The sequence below is a fragment of the Manis pentadactyla genome, chromosome 2 (assembly GCF_030020395.1).
Source record: "Manis pentadactyla isolate mManPen7 chromosome 2, mManPen7.hap1, whole genome shotgun sequence".
Lineage (NCBI taxonomy): Eukaryota > Metazoa > Chordata > Mammalia > Pholidota > Manidae > Manis > Manis pentadactyla.
The window spans coordinates 17,433,815-17,453,138 of record NC_080020.1 but is presented as its reverse complement, the minus strand read 5'-3'; the positions used below and the strand labels follow the sequence as shown (position 1 = coordinate 17,453,138).

Below are 19,324 nucleotides of genomic sequence, written 5' to 3'. Positions count from 1 at the left end.
GATGTAGAGTTCCATAGATATCTATTAGGTCCATCTGTTCTAGTGTGTTGTTCAGTGCCTCTGTGTCTTATTTTCTGTCTGGTGAATCTTTCCTTTGAAATGAATGGTGTGTTGAAGTCTCCTAAAATGAATGCATTGCATTTTATTTCCTCCTTTAATTCTGTTAGTATTTGTTTCAGATATGTTGGTGCTCCTGAAATGGGTGCATATATATTTATAATGGTTATATCCTCTTGTTGGATTGAGCTCTTTATCATTATGTAATGTCCTTCTTTATCTCTTGTTACTTTCTTTGTTTTGAAATCTATTTTGTCTGATACCAGTACTGTTACATCTGCTTTTTTCTCCTTGTTCTTTGCATGAAATATCTTTTTCCATACCTTGCCTTTTAGTCTGTGTATGTGTTTGGGTTTGAGGTGAGTCTCTTGTAAGCAGCATATAGATGGGTCTTGCTTTTTTTTGAGAGGGCATCTTTCATATTTATTGATCAAATGGTTGTTAACAACAATAAAATTCTGTATAGGGGACTCAATGCACAATCATTAATCAAACCCAAGCCTAATTCTCAACAGTCTCCAATCTTCTGAAGCATAATGAACAGGTTCTTACATAGTGAATAAGTTCTTACATGGTGAACAGTGCAAGGGCAGTCATATCACAGAAACTTTCGGTTTTTATCGTGCATTATGAACTATAAACAATCAGGTCATGTATGATTATTCGTTTGATTTTTATACTTGATTTAAATGAATCCCACATTTCTCCCTTATTATTATTATTATTATTATTATTAATAAAATGCTGAAGTGTTAGGTAGATGCAAGATAAAGGTAGAAAACATAATTTAGTGCTGTAAGAGGGCAAATGTAGATGATCAGTTGTGTGCCTATAGACTAAGTATTAATCCAAGCTAGGGTCTTGCTTTTTTATCCATTCTGTTACTCTGTCTTTTGATTGGTGCATTTAGTCCGTTTACATTTATGGTGATTATTGAAAGATATGTGCTTATTGCCATTGCAGGCTTTAGATTTGTGTTACCAAAGGATTAAGGTTAGCTTCTTTACTATGTAACTGTCTAACTTAACTTGTTTATTAAGCTATTGTAAGCACTGTCTGATCATTCTTTATTTCTCTCCCTTCTTATTCCTCCTCCTCCATTCTTTATATGTTAGGTGTTTTATTCTGTGTTCTTTTGTGTTTCATTTGACTGCTTTTGTAGGTAGTTGATTTTATTTTTTGCCTTTAGTTAGTATTTGGTTGGTCTGCTTTCTTTGCTGTGATTTTATTTTCTCAGGTGACATCTATTTAACCTTAGGAGTGCTTCCATCTTGAGCAGTCCCTCTAAAATACCCTGCAGAGGTGTTTTGTCGGAGGCAAATTTCCTCAACTTTTGCTTCTCTGGGAATTGTTTAATCCCTCCTTCATATTTAAATGATAATCGTGCTGTATACAGTATTCTTGGTTCAAGGCCCTTCTGTTTCATTGCGTTAAATATATCTATCATGGCATTCTCTTCTGGCCTTGTAAGGTGTCTGTTGAGAAGTCTGGTTATAGCCTGGTGTGTTTTCCATTGTAGGTGACCTTTTTTCTCTCTCTGGCTGCCTTTAATACTGTACCCTTGTCTTTGACCTTTGCCAGTTTAATTATTATATGTCTTGGTGTTGTCCTTCTTGGGTCCCTTCTGTTGGTAGTTTTGTGGGCCTCCATGGTCTGAGAGACTATTTCCTCCCCGAGTTTGAGGAAGTTTTCAGAAATTATTTCCTCAAATTGCCCTTTCTATCCCTTTTTCTCTCTCTTCTTCTTGTACTACCACTATAATGTGAATATTGTTCTGTTTGGATTGGTTACACAGTCCTCTTAATATTCTTTCATTCCTGGAGGTCCTTTTATCTCTCTCTACCTCAGCTTTTCAGTGTTCCTGTTCTCTGATTTCTATTCCATTAACAGCCTGTTGCACCTCATCCAGTCTGCTCTTAAGTCCTTCCAGAGATTGTTTTATTTCTATATTCTCCCTCCCCACTTTATCCTTTAACTCTTGCATATTTCTCTGCAGATCCATAAGCATGTTTATGACCTTTACTTTAAATTCTTTTTCTGGTAGATTGTTTCAGTCTGTCTCCCCAGGCCCTCTCTTGGGGGTTGTCTGGGTAATTCTGGACTGGACCAGATTCTTCTACCTTTTCATGGTGATAGAGGTAACTATAGGCAGGTAGTGCATGTGTCAGCTGGGAGAACAAAGTCCTTTCCTGCTTGCTGGTTGCCTTGACCTTCTCTGCTGCCTGTGTCCGTTACCTGCACTCCTGAAGCAGCCTCCAGGTTAATCCCATAAGCTGCTGTGGGCGGGGTCTCCATCAGGGTAGTGCAGAGCCCTGTGGGGAGTGGCAGGCGCACAGCCTGTGCTCTCCTGCAATAGTGGCACCCTCCAGGCAGCTGCGCACTTGTGGTGGTCTTTGGGTCTGGCACGGGAGGTTGTGCGCCAGGAGGAGATTTTCGGCGGCTGCTGGGGATGCTGCTGCTCCCGGGCCACTCGGCCACCGCCGTCATGCATGGGCCTCTCCCGGGACCCTCTGGTGCCGCTGATGCTCGCAGCCACTCCCTGCTGTAGTTGCATGTTGCTGCTTTCCTGCTACATGGGTTGGTGTGTCGGGGTTCTTGCTAGCTGGGGGAACAACTGGCAGGCTGCTTATCTCAGTGAGGGGCTTCAGAGCTGTGCTGCCGACCAGAGGGTTAGGTTTTCTCGAGTTCCCCAGTATTCCCACCTGCTAGGCTGAGTGTGCCAGGACGATTTCATCCAGCTGTGAAGTCCCTGTCCCTTGAAGACTTTCAAAAAGCAGTCGCTTTTCTTTTGTCCCAGGGGAGCCGGTTGCAGGGACCCGCTTGCAGGTTTTGCTTTTCCATTTCTCTAATATCCAGGACACTGTGCACCGTGTACCGTGTGGCTGTGCTACCAGTGTGGATTACTAGAGCTGGTGTTTAGCAGTCCTGGGCTTTCACTCCCTCCCACTTCCGACTCCTTTCTTCCTGCCAGGGTGCTGGGGTTGTGGGGCGCTCGAGTTCTGCTGGGTCGCAGCTTGTATCTTACCCTCTTCGTGTAATGCTGACTTCTCGCAGATGTAGTTGTAGCCCTGGCTGTTGTACTGTATCCACTGGTCTCTCTTTTAGGAATAGTTGTATTTGTTGTATTTCCAAAAATATTTATGTTTTTGGGAGGAGATTTCTGCTGAACTACTCACGCCGCCATCTTGGCTCCTACACTTGCCGCTGTGTTCTTAGGATACATTCTTAGGAGTGGAATTCCTGGGTCAAATGGTATTTCTATTTTGAGCTTTTTGAGTAACCTCTATACTGCTTTCCACAATGGTTGAACTAATTTACATTCCCACCAGCAGTGTACGAGGGTTCCCCATTCACCACATCCTTGCCAACATTTGTTGTTGTTTGTCTTTTGGATGGTGGCGATCCTACTGGTGTGAGGTGATATCTCATTGTGGTTTTAATTTGCATTTCTCTGATGACTAGCGATGTGGAGCATCTTTTCATGTGTCAGTTGGCCATCTGAATTTCTTTTTTGGAGAACTGTCTGTTGAGCAGCTCTGCCCATTTTTTAATTGGAGTGTTTTCTTTTTGTTTGCTGAGGTGCGTGAGATCTTTATATATTTTGGATGTCAACCCTTTATCAGATCTGTCGTTTATGAGTATATTCTCCCATACTGTAGGATGCCTTTTTGTTCTGTTGATGCTGTACAGAAGCTTTTCAGCTTGATATAGTCCCACTTGTTCATTTTTGCTTTTGTTTCCCTTTCCTGTGGAGATATGTTCATGAAGAAGTCGCTCATGTTTATGTCCAAGAGATTTTTGCCTATGTTTTTTTCTAAGAGTTTTATGGTTTCATGACTTACATTCAGGTCTTCGATTCATTTCGAATTTACTTTTGTGTATGGGGTTAGACAGTGATCCAGTTTCATTCTCTTACATGTAGCTGTCCAGTTTTGCCATTTTTTAGTATTTTTTCAGCTCTGTTCTTTTTTTGCTTTTCCTCTAGGGATCTAAGTACATGGCACTTACATCTTTTGTTATAGTCCTACAGATCCCTGATGTTCTATTCTTCTTAATTTTTCCCTGTGGGTCTGTTTCTTTTCTGTTGATATTGGATAACTTCTGTTTTCCTCTTCATTTTCCTCTTCATTGATCTTGTTTCCTCTCTTCTCCATTCTGCTCTTGGTTCCGTCTCTTGAGTTTTGTTTTTGTACTTTTTTTTTTTTTTAGTCAATCTTTTTTTTTTATTTAGTTTTTTATTTTTTATTTTTTATTTATTTTTTTATTGAAGGGTAGTTGACACACAGTATTACATTTCATTAGTTTCAGGTGTACAACACAGTGATTCAACATTTATATACATGATAATTCTAGGTACCAGCTATCACCATACCAAGTTGTTACAATATTTTGACTATATTCCTTATGCTATACATTACATCCTGGTTACTTATTTATTTTACAATTGGAAGTGTGTTTATATATATATACATATATATATATATATATATATATATATGTATATATATATATATTTTTTTTTTTTGTGAGGGCATCTCTCATATTTATTGATCAAATAGTTGTTAACAACAATAAAATTCTGTATAGGGGGGTCAATACTCAATGCACAATCATTAATCCACCCCAAGCCTAATTTTCGTCAGTCTCCAATCTTCTGTTGCATAACGACAAGTTCTTACCTGGAGTACAAATTCTTACATAGTGAATAAGTTACATGGTGAACAGTGCAAGGGCAGTCCTCACAGAAACTTTCGGTTTTGTTCATGCATTATGAACTATAAACAGTCAGTTCAAATATGAATATTCATTTGATTTTTAAACTTGATTTATATGTGGATACCACATTTCTCTCTTTATTATTATTATTTTTAATGAAATGCTGAAGTGGTAGGTAGATACGAGATAAAGGTAGAAAACAGAGTTTAGTGTTGTAAGAGAGCAAATGTAGATGATCAGGTGTGTGCCTGTAGACTATGTGTTAATCCGAGCTAGACGAGGGCAATAAACATCCATGTATGCAGAAGATTTCTCTCAGAACATGAGGGGGGAGGTTCTAAGCCTCACCTCTGCTGATCCCCATTTTCTCACCAGATGGCCCCCTGCGACTGTGCCTGTCTTAGGTTGTTCCTCCCTTGAGGAATCTTACCCGTCTCTGGCTAACCAGTCATCTTCCGGGGCCATACAGGGAAATGTTAAGTTGGTAAGTGAGAGAGAAGCCTTATTGTTTGAAAAGGTTAGCTTTTTACTTCTTTGCATATTTATGCCCTGTGGCTTCTATGCCCAGCATTTGTCTTGAGGTGTCTTTACCACTTGGAAGAATTATGACACTCGGTAAATTCGACATGTGGCACGAGTTCTATTTAAAGGTTGTAAATCGGTAGGAAGAAGAAAAGCTATAGAAGTAGGAGGCAGAATAAAACCTGGGAAGATTGATTATTTCTTTGACATATCTTCTTGTAGAGTAACTTCAGCATGGATAGGTTTTAAACTACTAATTAAATTGTGCGCACACATTAACATAATAGGAATATAGTTACATAACCAAAGCATACCTGTAATTACCAGCCATCTCCAGTGAAACCAAGAAAACCAGTTAGGCACCTTAGGCATTTGTGAAAACTTATCTATGATGTGGTGGATATTGTCCAACTGAACTTGAACAGTCTAAGAGAATTCAGATAAATTAGAACAACCCATTCCTGGGACTGTTCACATCCCATATGTTCTTTTAACAGTAAATAGTCTGTGGTTGTAAGATTTTGGAGCACTACAATTTGCACTTCTCCTAATTCTTGGTTGAGTTCCAACAGTATAGATCCAGTCAAATTTGTTGCTTTACTGTATGCACAGGCCAGCTTAGATATCTCCTTCCTCATTGCCATGGCAAGTCCAGGAACTGGTGGGCTGAGTGCATCTACACCTGTGGCAGTGCGTGGATCTTTGTTGGGGTTTTTTTTTTTTTTTTGCTGATCATCTTCTGTCATGAGTCTTCCCGAGAGTGCTGATGTTGGAAGTTCTTTTTCATATCATATCTTAGTTCATTTTCGGGGCAGCCAAATTAGGCTTTGATCCTCTGTATAAACACAAACAGACCCTTTGCCTACACTTTTATATGCCCTTTATATCATTGTGGAGAACTCATTGGAGGTTACCACACAGGAACTGCTTTTTTTTTTATTTTTATTTTTTATCATTAATCTACACTTACATGACGAATGCTTTGTTTACTAGGCTCTCCCCTATACCAGGTCCCCCCTATAAACCCCTTTACAGTCACTGTCCATCAGCATAGCAAAATGTTGTAGAATCACTACTTGCCTTCTCTGTGTTGTACAGCCCTCCCCTTTCTCCCACCCCCCCATGCATGCTAATCTTAATACCCCTCTTTTTCTCCCCCCCCATAGCCCTCCCTACCCACCCATCTTCCCCAGTCCCTTTCCCTTTGGTACCTGTTTGTCCATTCTTGAGTTCTGTGATTCTGCTGCTGTTTTGTTCCTTCAGTTTTTCCTTTGTTCTTATATTCCACAGATGAGTGAAATCATTTGGTATTTCTCTTTTTCTGCTTGGCTTGTTTCACTGAGAATAATACCCTCCAGCTCCATCCATCTTGCTGCAAATGGTAGGATTTGCCCTTTTCTTATGGCTGAGTAGTATTCCATTGTGTATATGTACCACCTCTTCTTTATCCATTCATCTATAGATGGACATTTAGGTTGCTTCCAATTCTTGGCTATTGTAAATAGTGCTGCGATAAACATAGGGGTACATTGGTCTTTCTCATACTTGATTGCTGCATTCTTAGGGTAAATTCCTAGGAGTGCAATTCCTGGGACAAATGGTATGTCTGTTTTGAGCATTTTGATGTACCTCCATACTGCTTTCCACAATGGTTGAACTAATTTACATTCCCACCAGCAGTGTAGGAGGGTTCCCCTTTCTCCACAGCCTCGCCAACATTTGTTGTTGTTTGTCTTTTGGATGGCAGCCATCCTTACTGGTGTGAGGTGATACCTCATTGTAGTTTTAATTTGCATTTCTCTGATAATTAGCGATGTGGAGCATCTTTTCATGTGTCTGTTGGCCATCTGTATTTCTTTTTTGGAGAACCGTCTGTTCAGTTCCTCTGCCCATTTTTTAATTGGGTTATTTGTTTTTTGTTTGTTGAGGCGTGTGAGCTCTTTATATATTCTAGACGTCAAGCCTTTATCGGATGTGTCATTTTCAAATATATTCTCCCATACTGTAGGGTTCCTTTTTGTTCTATTGATGGTGTCTTTTGCTGTACAGAAGCTTTTCAGCTTAATATAGTCCCACTTACTCATTTTTGCTGTTGTTTTCCTTGCCCCGGGAGATATGTTCAAGAAGAGGTCACTCATGTTTATGTCTAAGAGGTTTTTGCCTATGTTTTCTTCCAAGAGTTTAATGGTTTCGTGACTTACATTCAGGTCTTTGATCCATTTTGAGTTTACTTTTGTATATGGGTTTAGACAATGGTCCAGTTTCATTCTCCTACATGTAGCTGTCCAGTTTTGCCAGCACCATCTGTTGAAGAGACTGTCATTTCGCCATTGTATGTCCATGGCTCCTTTATCAAATATTAATTGACCATATATGTCTGGGTTAATGTCTGGATTGTCTGGTCTGTTCCATTGGTCTGTGGCTCTGTTCTTGTGCCAGTACCAAATTGTCTTGATTACTATGGCTTTATAGTAGAGCTTGATGTTGGGGAGTGAGATCCCCTCTACTTTATTCTTCTTTCTCAGGATTGCTTTGGCTATTCGGGGTCTTTGGTGGTTCCATATGAATTTTTGAACTATTTGTTCCAGTTCATTGAAGAATGTTGCTGGTAGTTTTATAGGGATTGCATCAAATCTCTATATTGCTTTGGGCAGGATGGCCATTTTGATGATATTAATTCTTCCTAGCCACGAGCATGGGATGTGTTTCCATCTGTTAGTGTCCCCTTTAATTTCTTTTAAGAGTGACTTGTAGTTTTCAGAGTATAAGTCTTTCACTTCTTTGGTTAGGTTTATTCCTAGGTATTTTATTTTTTTTGATGCAATTGGGAATGGAGTTGTTTTCCTGATTTCTCTTTCTGTTGGTTCATTGTTGGTGTATAGGAAAGCCACAGATTTCTGTGTGTTGATCTTGTATCCTGCAACTTTGCTGTATTCCGATATCAGTTCTAGTAGTTCTGGAGTGGAGTCTTTAGGGTTTTCTATGTACAGTATCATGTCATCTGCAAATAGTGACAGTTTAACTTCTTCTTTGCCAATCTGGATTCCTTGTATTTTTTTGTTTTGTCTGATTGCCATGGCTAGGACCTCCAGTACTATGTTAAATAACAGTGGGGAGAGTGGGCATCCCTGTCTAGTTCCCTATCTCAGCGGAAATGCTTTCAGCTTCTCGCTGTTCAGTATAATGTTGGCTGTGGGTTTTTCATAGATGGCCTTTATTATGTTGAGGTACTTGCCCTCTATTCCCATTTTGCTGAGAGTTTTTATCATGAATGGATGTTGAACTTTGTCAAATGCTTTTTCAGCATCTATGGAGATGATCATGTGGTTTTTGTCTTTCTTTTTGTTGATGTGGTGGATGATATTGATGGACTTTTGAATGTTGTGCCATCCTTGCATACCTGGGATGAATCCCACTTGGTCATGGTGTATGATCGTTTTGATGTATTTTTGAATTCGGTTTGCTAACATTTTGTTGAGTATTTTTGCGTCTACGTTCATCAGGGATATTGGTCTGTAGTTTTCTTTTTTGGTGGTGTCTTTGCCTGGTTTTGGTATTATGGTGATGTTAGCTTCATAGAATGAGTTTGGGAGTATCCCCTCCTCTTCTATTTTTTGGAAAACTTTAAGGAGAATGGGTATTATGTCTTCCCTGTATGTCTGATAAAATTCCGATGTAAATCCATCTGGCCTGGGGTTTTGTTCTTTGGTAGTTTTTTGATTACCGCTTCAATTTCGTTGCTGGTAATTGGTCTGTTTAGATTTTCTGTTTCTTTTTTGGTCAGTCTTGGAAGGTTGTATTTTTCTCGGAAGTTGTCCATTTCTCCTAGGTTTCCCAGCTTGTTAGCATATAGGTTTTCATAGTAGTCTCTAATAATTCTTTGTATTTCTGTGGGGTCCGTCATGATTTTTCCTTTGTCGTTTCTGATAGTGTTGATTTGTGTTGACTCTCTTTTCCTCTTAATAAGTCTGGCTAGAGGCTTATCTATTTTATTTATTTTCTCGAAGAACCAGCTCTTGGTTTCATTGATTTTTGCTATTGTTTTATTCTTCTCAATTTTATTTATTTCTTCTCCGATCTTTATTATGTCCCTCCTTCTGCTGACCTTAGGCCTCATCTGTTCTTCTTTTTCCAATTTCGATAATTGTGACATTAGACCGTTCATTTGGGCTTGTTCTTCCTTTTTTAAATATGCTTGGATTGCTATATACTTTCCTGTTAAGACTGCTTTTGCTGTGTCCCACAGAAGTTGGGGCTTTGTGTTGTTGTTGTCATGTGTTTCCATATATTGCTGGATCTCCATTTTAATTTGGTCATTGATCCATTGATTATTTAGGAGCATGTCGTTAAGCCTCCATGTGTTTGTGAGCCTTTTTGCTTTTTTGAACAGTTTATTTCTAGTTTAATGCCTTTGTGGTCTGAAAAGTTGGTTGGTAGGATTTCAATCTTTTGGAATTTACTGAGGCTCTTTTTGTGTCCTAGTATGTGGTCTATTCTGGAGAATGTTCCATGTGCACTTGAGAAGAATGTGTATCCTGTTGCTTTTGGATGTAGAGTTCTGTTGATGTCTATTAGGTCCATCTGTTCTAGTGTGTTGTCAGTGCCTCTGTGTCCTTACTTATTTTCTGTCTGGTGGATCTGTCCTTTGGAGTGAGTGGTGTGTTGAAGTCTCCTAGAATGAATGCACTGCATTCTATTTCCTCCTTTAGTTCTGTTAATATTTGTTTCAGGTATTCCTGTATTGGGTGCATATATATTTGTAATGGTTATATCCTCTTGATGGTCTGAGCCCTTTATCATTATGTTGTGTCCTTCTTTGTCTTTTGTTACTTTCTTTATTTTGAAGTCTGTTTTGTCTGATACCAGAATTGCAACACCTGCTTTCTTCTCTCTGTTGTTTGCTTGAAATATCTTTTTCCATCCCTTGACTTTAAGTCTGTGCGTGTCTTTGGGTCTGAGGTGAGTCTCTTGTAAGCAGCATATGGATGGATCTTGCTTTTTTATCCATTCTATTACTCTGTGTCTTTTGATTGGTGCATTCAGTCCATTTACATTTAGGGTGATTATTGAAAGGTATGAATTTATTGCCATTGCAGGCTTTAAGTTTGTGGTTACCATAGGTTTAGGGTTAGCTTCTTTACTATCTTACTGTCTAACTTAACTCGCTTGTTGAGCTATTATAAACACAGTCTGATGATTATTTATTTCTCTCCCTTCTTATTCCTCCTCCTCCCTTCTTCATATGTTGCGTGTTTTGTTCTGTGCTCTTTTTAGGAGTGCTCCCATCTAGAGCAGTCCCCGTAGGATGCCCCGTAGAGGTGGTTTGTCGGAGGCAAATTCCCTCAACTTTTGCTTGTCTGGGAATTTTTTAATCCCTCCTTCATATTTAATGATATTCGTGCTGGATACAGTAGTCTTGGTTCGAGGCCCTTCTGTTTCATCGCATTAAGTATATCATGCCATTCTCTTCTGGCCTGTAGGGTTTCTGTTGTGAAGTCTGATGATAGCCTGATGGGTTTTCCTTTGTAGGTAACCTTTTCTTTCTCTCTGGCTGCCTTTAATACTTTGTCCTTGTCTTTGATCTTTGCCATTTTAATTATTATGTGTCTTGGTGTTGCCCTCCTTGGATCCCTTGTCATGGGAGTTCTGTGTACCTCTGTGGTCTGAGAGGCCATTTCTTCCCCTAGTTTGGCGAAGTTTTCAGCAATTATTTCTTCAAAGACATTTTCTATCCTCTTTTCTCTCTCTACTTCTTCTGGTATACCTATAATTTGTATATTGTTCCTTTTCGTTTGGTCACTCAGCTCTCTTAAAATTCTTTCATTCCTGGAGATCCTTTTATCTCTCTCTGCATCAGCTTCTCTGCGTTCCTGTTCTGTTTTCTAGTCCATTAATGGTCTCTTGCATCTCGTCCATTCTGTTTTGAAGTCCTTCCAGAGGTTGTTTTATTTCTGAATTCTCCTTCCTTAGTTCTTGCATATTTCTCTGCAAGTCCATCAGCATGGTTATGACTTTTGTTTTGAATTCTTTTTCAGGAAGACTGGCTAAATCTATCTCCCCAGATTCCTTCTCAGGGGAAGATGTAGCAGATGCTGAAGCTGTCTGGGTTAGTCTTGTCTGGATCATATTTTTTTGCCTTTTCATGTTGACAGGTCCTATTGACTGTCAGCTGGGAAGGCCAAAATTTTCACTTGCTACTGGCCTTTCTTTACTGGGACAACTGCGACCCCTATTGGCTTGTGTTGGGTAATTGCGTGTAGACTGGGTCTTTGTGTCTTGCCTGGCCGGAAGGGAGAAATTTCCCTTTCTGTGGGCGGAGTTTTTCTCAGGCTGCTTCTCTGCTTTCGCAGCGCCCGGAGGGGTAATGGATGGGGGGGCTGTTTGGCTGTTTACCTCCATGAGGGGTTTCAGAGCTGTTGCCTAGGGGGTTAGTGCGCCCGGTTTTCCCTGTAATTTCCAGCTGCTGTAGTGTGACCTGGGTTGTTTCCGTCAAGCTGTTAAGTCCCTGTCCCTTTAAGACTTTCAAAAAGCCCCCGCTTTTCTTTGTCACAGGGGCATCAGCTTCGGCACCCGCTCAGAGGTCTTACTCCCTGTTCCCCCAGTATCCAGGGCCCCCTGGGCACGTACTGTGTCTGCGCTCTGGCCCAGATGGCTGGGGCTGGGTGTTCGGCAGTCCTGGGCTCCGTCTCCCTCCCGCTCTGCCTATTCTTCTCCCGCCGGGAGCTGGGGGGAGGGGCGCTCGGGTCCCGCCGGGCCAGGGCTTGTATCTTACCCCTTTCACCAGTCGCTGGGTTCTCGCTGGTGTAGCTGCAGTCTGGGCACTGTCCTGCATCTTCTGGTCTCTCTTTTAGGGCTAGTTGTGTTTGTTTTATTTTCAAAAGTATATTTGTTTTTGGGAGGAGATTCCCACTGTCCTACTCACGCCGCCATGTTGGCTCCGCCTCTGTAATTTTTTAATAGTTAATTTTTTAGAACAATTTTAAGTGCTCCAAAAAAAAATAAAGCAGATAGTACAAATTTCTGATGTTATAGCTGCCCATCTCACCATTTCCTCTTTTATTGATACCTGAAATTAATATGATACATTTGTTCTAATTAACTGATACAACATTTTATTATTATTACTATGTAAAGTCCATAGTTGTATTTGCATTTCCTTAATTTTTATGTAATGTCCCTTTTTTGTTTTCAGAGTCCATCCAGGATACTGCATTATATTCAGTAATCATGTGACTTCAGGCTTCTCTTGGTTGTGACATTTTCTCAGACTTTCCTTGTATTTGATGACCTTGACAGTTTTTAGGAATCAGGTATACTGTAAGATGCCTTTCTTTTGGAATTTGTCTGATGTTTTTCTCATCATTAGACAGACTGGGGCTGTGGATTTTTAGGAGTAAAATTGTAGAGATGCTTATCTTTTACATTTTAACTTTTCGTCACATAACAAGGTACATCTATTAAGATGATTAATGACCTTGATGTTGATCACCTTGCTGAAGCAGTGTTTGTCAGAATTTTCCTTTGTAAAGTTACTCCTGCCCCTCTTTGGCCACTAGTTTCCAAGTGCTCTTCGGAATGAAGTCAATCTTTCTGGGTGGAGTTTATAGATACTTGGATTTTTGTGCATAGAAGAGTTGTCTCTTTGACATTTATTAATTTATTCAGTCAATTATTAATATCAGAATAGACTCATGGATATTTATTATACCCTTTGGGTTATAATTAGATACTGCTCTATTTATTTTGTTGCTCAAAATTTTCTAGCTTCTGCCATGGTCAGCACTTCCACTTGGCTTCTGTATTCTTTTGATGTACTTCATGCATTGATTTTCAAAATTTATGTTACTGTTTTTTTCAGTCCAGAATTTCCATTTGGTTCTTCTTTACATCTTCTATTCTTTGGTGAGATATTCTGTTTTTTCCTGGTTAATTGTGTTTTTATTCCTGTTGAAACATTTTTATCAGGGCTCTTTAAAAATCTTTGTCAGATAATTCTAACATGTGGGTACTTTGATTGTTAGTATCTGTTGATGGTCTCTTTACATTTAAATTGATTTCCTGGTTTTTGGTAGGTTATTTTTTCACTGAAGTGTAGATGTTTTTTTGGGTATTATGAACTCTGGATCTAACACTTTCTTCCTTAGCTGGCTTTATTTTGACGCTTGCTTTGATAGGGAAGGAAGGCCCCACCTCATTATAACTAGGTAGAGGTAGAAATCAAAGCTCTCCACATGGTCTCTGTTGACACCCATGGGTGCAGAGGAGCTCCTTGTTATTGCTGGGTGGATGTAAGAATTCTGCTCGCCTCTTGGCTTTGTCTGATTCCATTCTGACTGGGAGGAGTAGAAATACCTCCTTATTGATCTCCACATAGCTTCCACTGAAACCAAATGATTCCACTCAGGTGGATAGAAAATATTCTTTGTATTATCATTAAATAAAATAAAAATTATTTAAAAATAGTGTTTCATCTTATTTTGAAGTATTTTCATACGTTCTATAATTCACATACTATATGTTTATACTTAACAAGTAAATGAATGGCAATGCATACATTATTGCTGATAAAGGGCCACAACCAGATATGTTTAGAGACCACTACAATGCTCCAGTGAATGTCTTCTTTTCCTGTAACCTGTTAACTAAAATTTTATGGCGATCTTTTCTTGTTCCTGCCTATGCTTCCCCTTTCCATCTTTGTGTCTCACATTTTAATTGGCTGCCATGGTTGCTTATCTATGTTCCTGTTGCTCAGTTTCTAGAATATACTGATACAAGTAAAAATCAAGATCCTAGCAGTGGAGATTGTATAATGTTTAACACTTGTCTTTCAATGTTTTTCCATTTTCTTGCATAGTATTTTGACTTTCAAAAAGGAAATAGGTTGCTTCCTGCAAGGAGTAAGGATATAAATTCATATGTGCTGGAAGCTGTCATAGGTGCTTTAAAAAGAGTTCCCAAAACAACCCATCTGCAAATGATAAAAATTGTAACTAATCTCTAAATGGTCTAATATATAATGCTTTGAGATACTATAATTTTAAGTATTAATAATAGAATTCATGAGGTTTTAGAATACATTATCATCTAAGGGAATTTTTTTTTTTGTTTTTTGCAAGGTGTGCTGAGAGCTGAATTATAGCTAAGTATTTTTAATTCCTTATCCCATTATATAATTTTATCATTAAATGAGTATTTCTATAGGTTAATTAAAATAATTTAATAATTATTCTTTAAGTTGGTCAGTGGTACTGGGAATAAGACAGATAGATACTTTTAAAAGTTGGAATGAGTTTTTAAGACACCAGAACAATTAAGAATTGGCATTTATTTACCTTTCAAATCTAGCAGCCTTTTTTATGTGTTATCATAAAGTATTCTACAATCTTTTTTTAGGTAGGTAGTCATCCAGGCTTCCTGAAGGAGGTTCGCGATCATACGCAGGACTCTTTCTTAATGCAGCCTGAGGTAAGCAGAATATAGCTGGGGTTAAGGCCTAACAACTTCATGTACTGTTACTGTCTTTATTATGTGTTTGAAAAATCATGTGTATTTTGAAGTAAATTAGAATTTGTGAATATAAAACATGTCAGTTAATTGTTTTCTTTGTCTATGAGACATAGACAAACTTATTTCACTAGATTTTGCATATACTTTCTTGTGATATGCTCATTTATTTTTCAGTAAGTATGTTATTTAAAAATTATTTTCAGTTAAGATTTTTAGGCACAGGAGTCATTTAAAGGATATAAAAGTCCCTCTCTTTTGTACCTACCTGAGAGAGTAGAAAGTGTCTTTCAAAAAGATTTCCAAGTCTACATTTATTAGTCCAGATAAGTTAGTGCATGAATGATAAATGAATATAATTAGAAATAATTATAACTATAGTATAATGGTCTAAATAATTTTATATTCATATAATACTGCTGTCTGATTAATCTATAGGCCTTATTCAAACTTTGTCCATTAATATCCCTTATAGCAAATGGAAGAGAAAATTTCTTGCTTAGGATTTAATCCAGGGTTATAGGCCATTATTTCTTTAAAATTTTTTTGTTTTTTTTCTCCTCTTCTGAGACTCAACTCCAGACATGTTAGACTTCTTCCTGCTGTTGTCCCATGGTTCCTATGGCTGTGTTATTGTTTTTTTTCCTTCTTGTTTCGTTTTGGAGAGTTTATACTGTTGTATCTTTAATTTTACTAATATTTTCTAATCAGCTGTTAGTTCCATGTTGTATATTTTTCATCTCACATCTTGTCTTTCTCATCTCTACAAGCTGCTTCTGGGTCTCTCTTATATTTTCTAATTAATGCATCATGTTCATGTTTTCCAATACTGATTTCTTAAATGTATTGGCATATTTATCATTGCTCTTTTAACAGTTTTGCCTACTATTTTCATATTTGTCATTTCTAGCTCTTTTCCTACAGCTTGTTTTTTGTAAATTTCTGTATGATGGATTATTATATTTGTGCAGTGTTTAAAGCCATTGTCTCATATCCTTGTCTTGTTTTCTAGTTGTTAAAGGTGGGAGGCTAAATCTAGTCTCTGCTATACCCCATTGTGTGTGTGGCTGGGGATGGAAGTCCTGTCTGCTTTAATCTGAACCTATTTCCTAGTTTCTTTTTGTCTTTCACATCCTTGACATTTTTGAATACTACAGAGCATTTGGTAGATTGCCCATCAATTTGAGTTTGTCAGATATTTTCTCAGAATTAAATTAAGGAATATATTTTTTGGCATGAATATCTCATAAATGATACTATATCTGTCTTAGTATGTTATACCAGGAGACACATGATGTGTGTTTGTCCCACTATTGTATATTAGCTTGGTTCACTTGGTTAAGGGGTATCAGTCAGATTTCTACTGGATATAGTTGCTGATTTTCCCTCTCTATTACGTTTTTTAGGGGGATATATTCAATAGTAAGTAAATAACCTGTTGCTCCGCAAACTTCACTCACTGTTTTTAGCATCTGCTGTCAATTAGCAAAAATTTAAAAATTACAATCCTGTTCAAAGAAAATTGTAAACTATGCTAAAGGGAAGAAAAGTGAAGTGATAGTGTTTAAAGTTTTAAGATCTTATTTTCTCTGCACAGACATCTTGCAACAAAGAAATAATTTCAGGGTTTTACTGAGTGAAGTGTAAGTTTTACTTCAATTTATCTCTTAATCTTCCCTTAGTGTTAAAGTCAGTATGATATCATGTCATTGTTGAATTTTTATCACTACTCCTAATCTAATAGGGTTCTTTGCTATGGACTCCTTGGTTATGTGGATAGACTAATTCTCAGAATGTTACTAAATGCATAAAATAAAATGCCTTTGATTGCAATTAGAACCAATATATATAAAAATACCATTCTCAGAAATATTAAAAAAATTTTGAAATGTAACATATATATTTTATTAATGCATTAACTAATAAGATATAGTGGTTAGTAGCTATAATGTTTTTTGAAGTAGTGAACATAAATGATATATTGAGCAGTCTGCCAGTATGATATAAAAGGCTGGGGATTTTTATTTTTGACAAAGTTATAGGTTGTATTAAAACTATTATGGTTTATTGCTTCCAATCAGAATGAAAGAGAATGCTACATTTCTTTTAGATGTTAATGAATATAAAGATAATATTTTTTCCCATGTAATGTCATGGATCCAAGTTACTAAGTTTAAGTTGTGTTTGAATGTGGTTAGGAAGCAGGTCCTGTGCAGGCCATATCTTGGTGCCCATTTCCCAGATTGGATTTGTGCCAACAAGTCTTTATCTCTTGAATACCTCCCCATGTTGTCCACTCCATCAAAATGTATTAAATGAAATATGTTACATGTAAAATGGGAAATTAGGGGTAGTTTTAAAATCATTCAGTGGTTAATTTTGAAATTCATGTAGAACTGGTTAAAATCTAAAATGTAACAGTACCTTTTTTCAGTGAGTAGACTGAAAATGAGACAATTTGCTATAAATTCTCTATTGTATTTACCATTTACCTTAACAGATATCTTGCTTTGATCAGTTCTACCTCATTCTTTTTCACTGAATTTATAAATAGGTGTCTTTTTTTCCATGCTTTAATGGGGAATATATTAATTGTGAATTTGTTGAGTTATTTAATCCCTTTAAATCACTGAATGCATATTTATAGAATGCATGAAATTTAAATACAATTATTTTGATTGTTTACGTATAAAACAGAAACATGGCATGAGGTATATTTCTGTTTTGCTGATGTTCTTCCATTAAAATGGATCCTTTTGTTTTTGAAGTAGTGGTAGCTGTGAAAATGGTTGTGTTAAAATAGTTTCAATATTAATGATTCTGTCTTTCTGATAGTACTTTCTCATTCTCTTCAGATAAAAGTATTTGTCAGTGTGGACCAGTTGCTTAGCTCCTTGTTTACTTGACCCAATTCAACTGGTCTACTTTTTATTGGTATGTCTTAAAACTTACTAATTAATTACTTAACCCTTTTGTCAATAAACATTATCAATTTGAAGGATGTTTCTAATATGTTAAAAAAAATTTCTAATCCAAGATTAGATTAGATGATTGGACCTTATTCATATTGGTAAAAGAATTCTTTATAGCTGCTGCTACATGGACCTGTTTTACTTTTCCTTCTGTAATCCTGCGATAAAAATGACAGGTGTCCTGATATTTTTAGTATTCCTAATTTGTTCTGTGGTGCCAAAATTTAAACATTCTTTTATTGTGTATTATTTTATTAATGTATTTTCTTCCCAACATAAAAATTTTAAATTATTATATAGGCCTTAGGAAAACATGTTATTCCAAACACAAAAAGTAGCATTCTCCTTTATTGTCCTTGTAACATTGGGAGATTTATAATTAGACTAAATAGCTTTGCAGCTTTTCTTTTTTGTTCCTTATTACCATTCTTTTGCTGTTGGTAACTATTTCTTTTTGGAGCCTACCAGAAATTGAAGAATGAGTTGATTTTCACTTTAAAAAGTAAAATCTAGGGCTTCCTTTAAGTGATAATTTGAGTTAGTGAGGAGGAGCAGCTTGTTATTTTTTATAGTGTCGGAATGAATATATATTCCTGGCACATAAATGGCTATGCTTTCTCATACCTGTTCTGTTGTATGCTGAGGAAGTTGTTTTTTTTTGGATGTTGATGTTACTTGTTTTGGGTTATTGTTTTTACCTTCAGTTTATTACCTTTATTTTCTAAAGTCCTATGGTGCTTATGAAATTTATCTATGCAGTTTAGCAATTTTATGTTATTTTTGGCCTCATTGTCATCTTCTCAAATTTATTATTCGTCCATCCATCCATGGAACATTTTGAGGTCTTCTTTATATCATCATATGGTACTAGATGCTGTTGGCTTTGAAGATGAGCAGTAATGTCAACATCAGGTGGGAAGATGGATACAGTTATTTTGCAACATGATATATGATATGTGACTTAACTGATTATGACAGTTAGATAGATCAAATACAAGTTGCACCTAAAGGCTTGCCTCTGATTTCTAATTCTGACTATCAAGTTAAGTTTTAATACACACCAGTTCATCTGAATTCTGTTGTTGTAAGACTGTGTATATTTCAGTATAACTGCTTTTGTCCAGTAATTTTCAAAGTGTTCTTCTTTTGGCCTTACCTTCATATATTTTATCTCATTTCTTTAAATTATGTCAGTGTTGGCAAATACTCACTCTTGGCAGAAAGATTGACTTTATTATTATCTGTTGACTAATATCAACATTTGTTAATAGCCCAGCATAATTTTGAATAAGTTTTGTTTCTGTATTTTAAAAAAATTAAAAGAAAATTATTTTATTGTGATTTTATTTTATATGATATTTTAAGTGTAGTAGATAAGGGGTAAATTAGCTTTAAGAGAAGTTCCGAAAGTGCTTGGAACAGCATCAGCTCAATGGAAAAAAGCACTTAACATCTTCAAATTATTCCTCTGAAGGATGTTATTTGATTATTAAGGTTACATTTCATAGGTCCATTTAGTTTCTTTTGTCAGATGACAAAGAAGTGTGTCA

General features: G+C 37.0%; 1 protein-coding gene across 12 annotated transcripts in view; it reads left to right on the top strand.

Moving 5' to 3' along the window:
* Positions 1–19,324, top strand: part of ZMYM2 (zinc finger MYM-type containing 2) — a 164,475-nt gene that overhangs the window by 93,613 nt on the left and 51,538 nt on the right. For 11 of the 12 annotated variants that reach the window (XR_005029786.2, XR_005029785.2, XR_005029784.2 and 8 more), the window contains one exon: positions 14,692–14,763. The exons of the other annotated variant lie outside the window; for it this stretch is intronic. Coding sequence is in view for 6 of the 11 variants with exons in the window: in XM_057490439.1 (XP_057346422.1) it covers positions 14,692–14,763 (72 nt within the window). In the remaining 5 variants the exon portion in view is untranslated. The remainder of the gene's footprint in view (positions 1–14,691; positions 14,764–19,324) is intronic. 12 annotated transcript variants of the gene reach the window in all.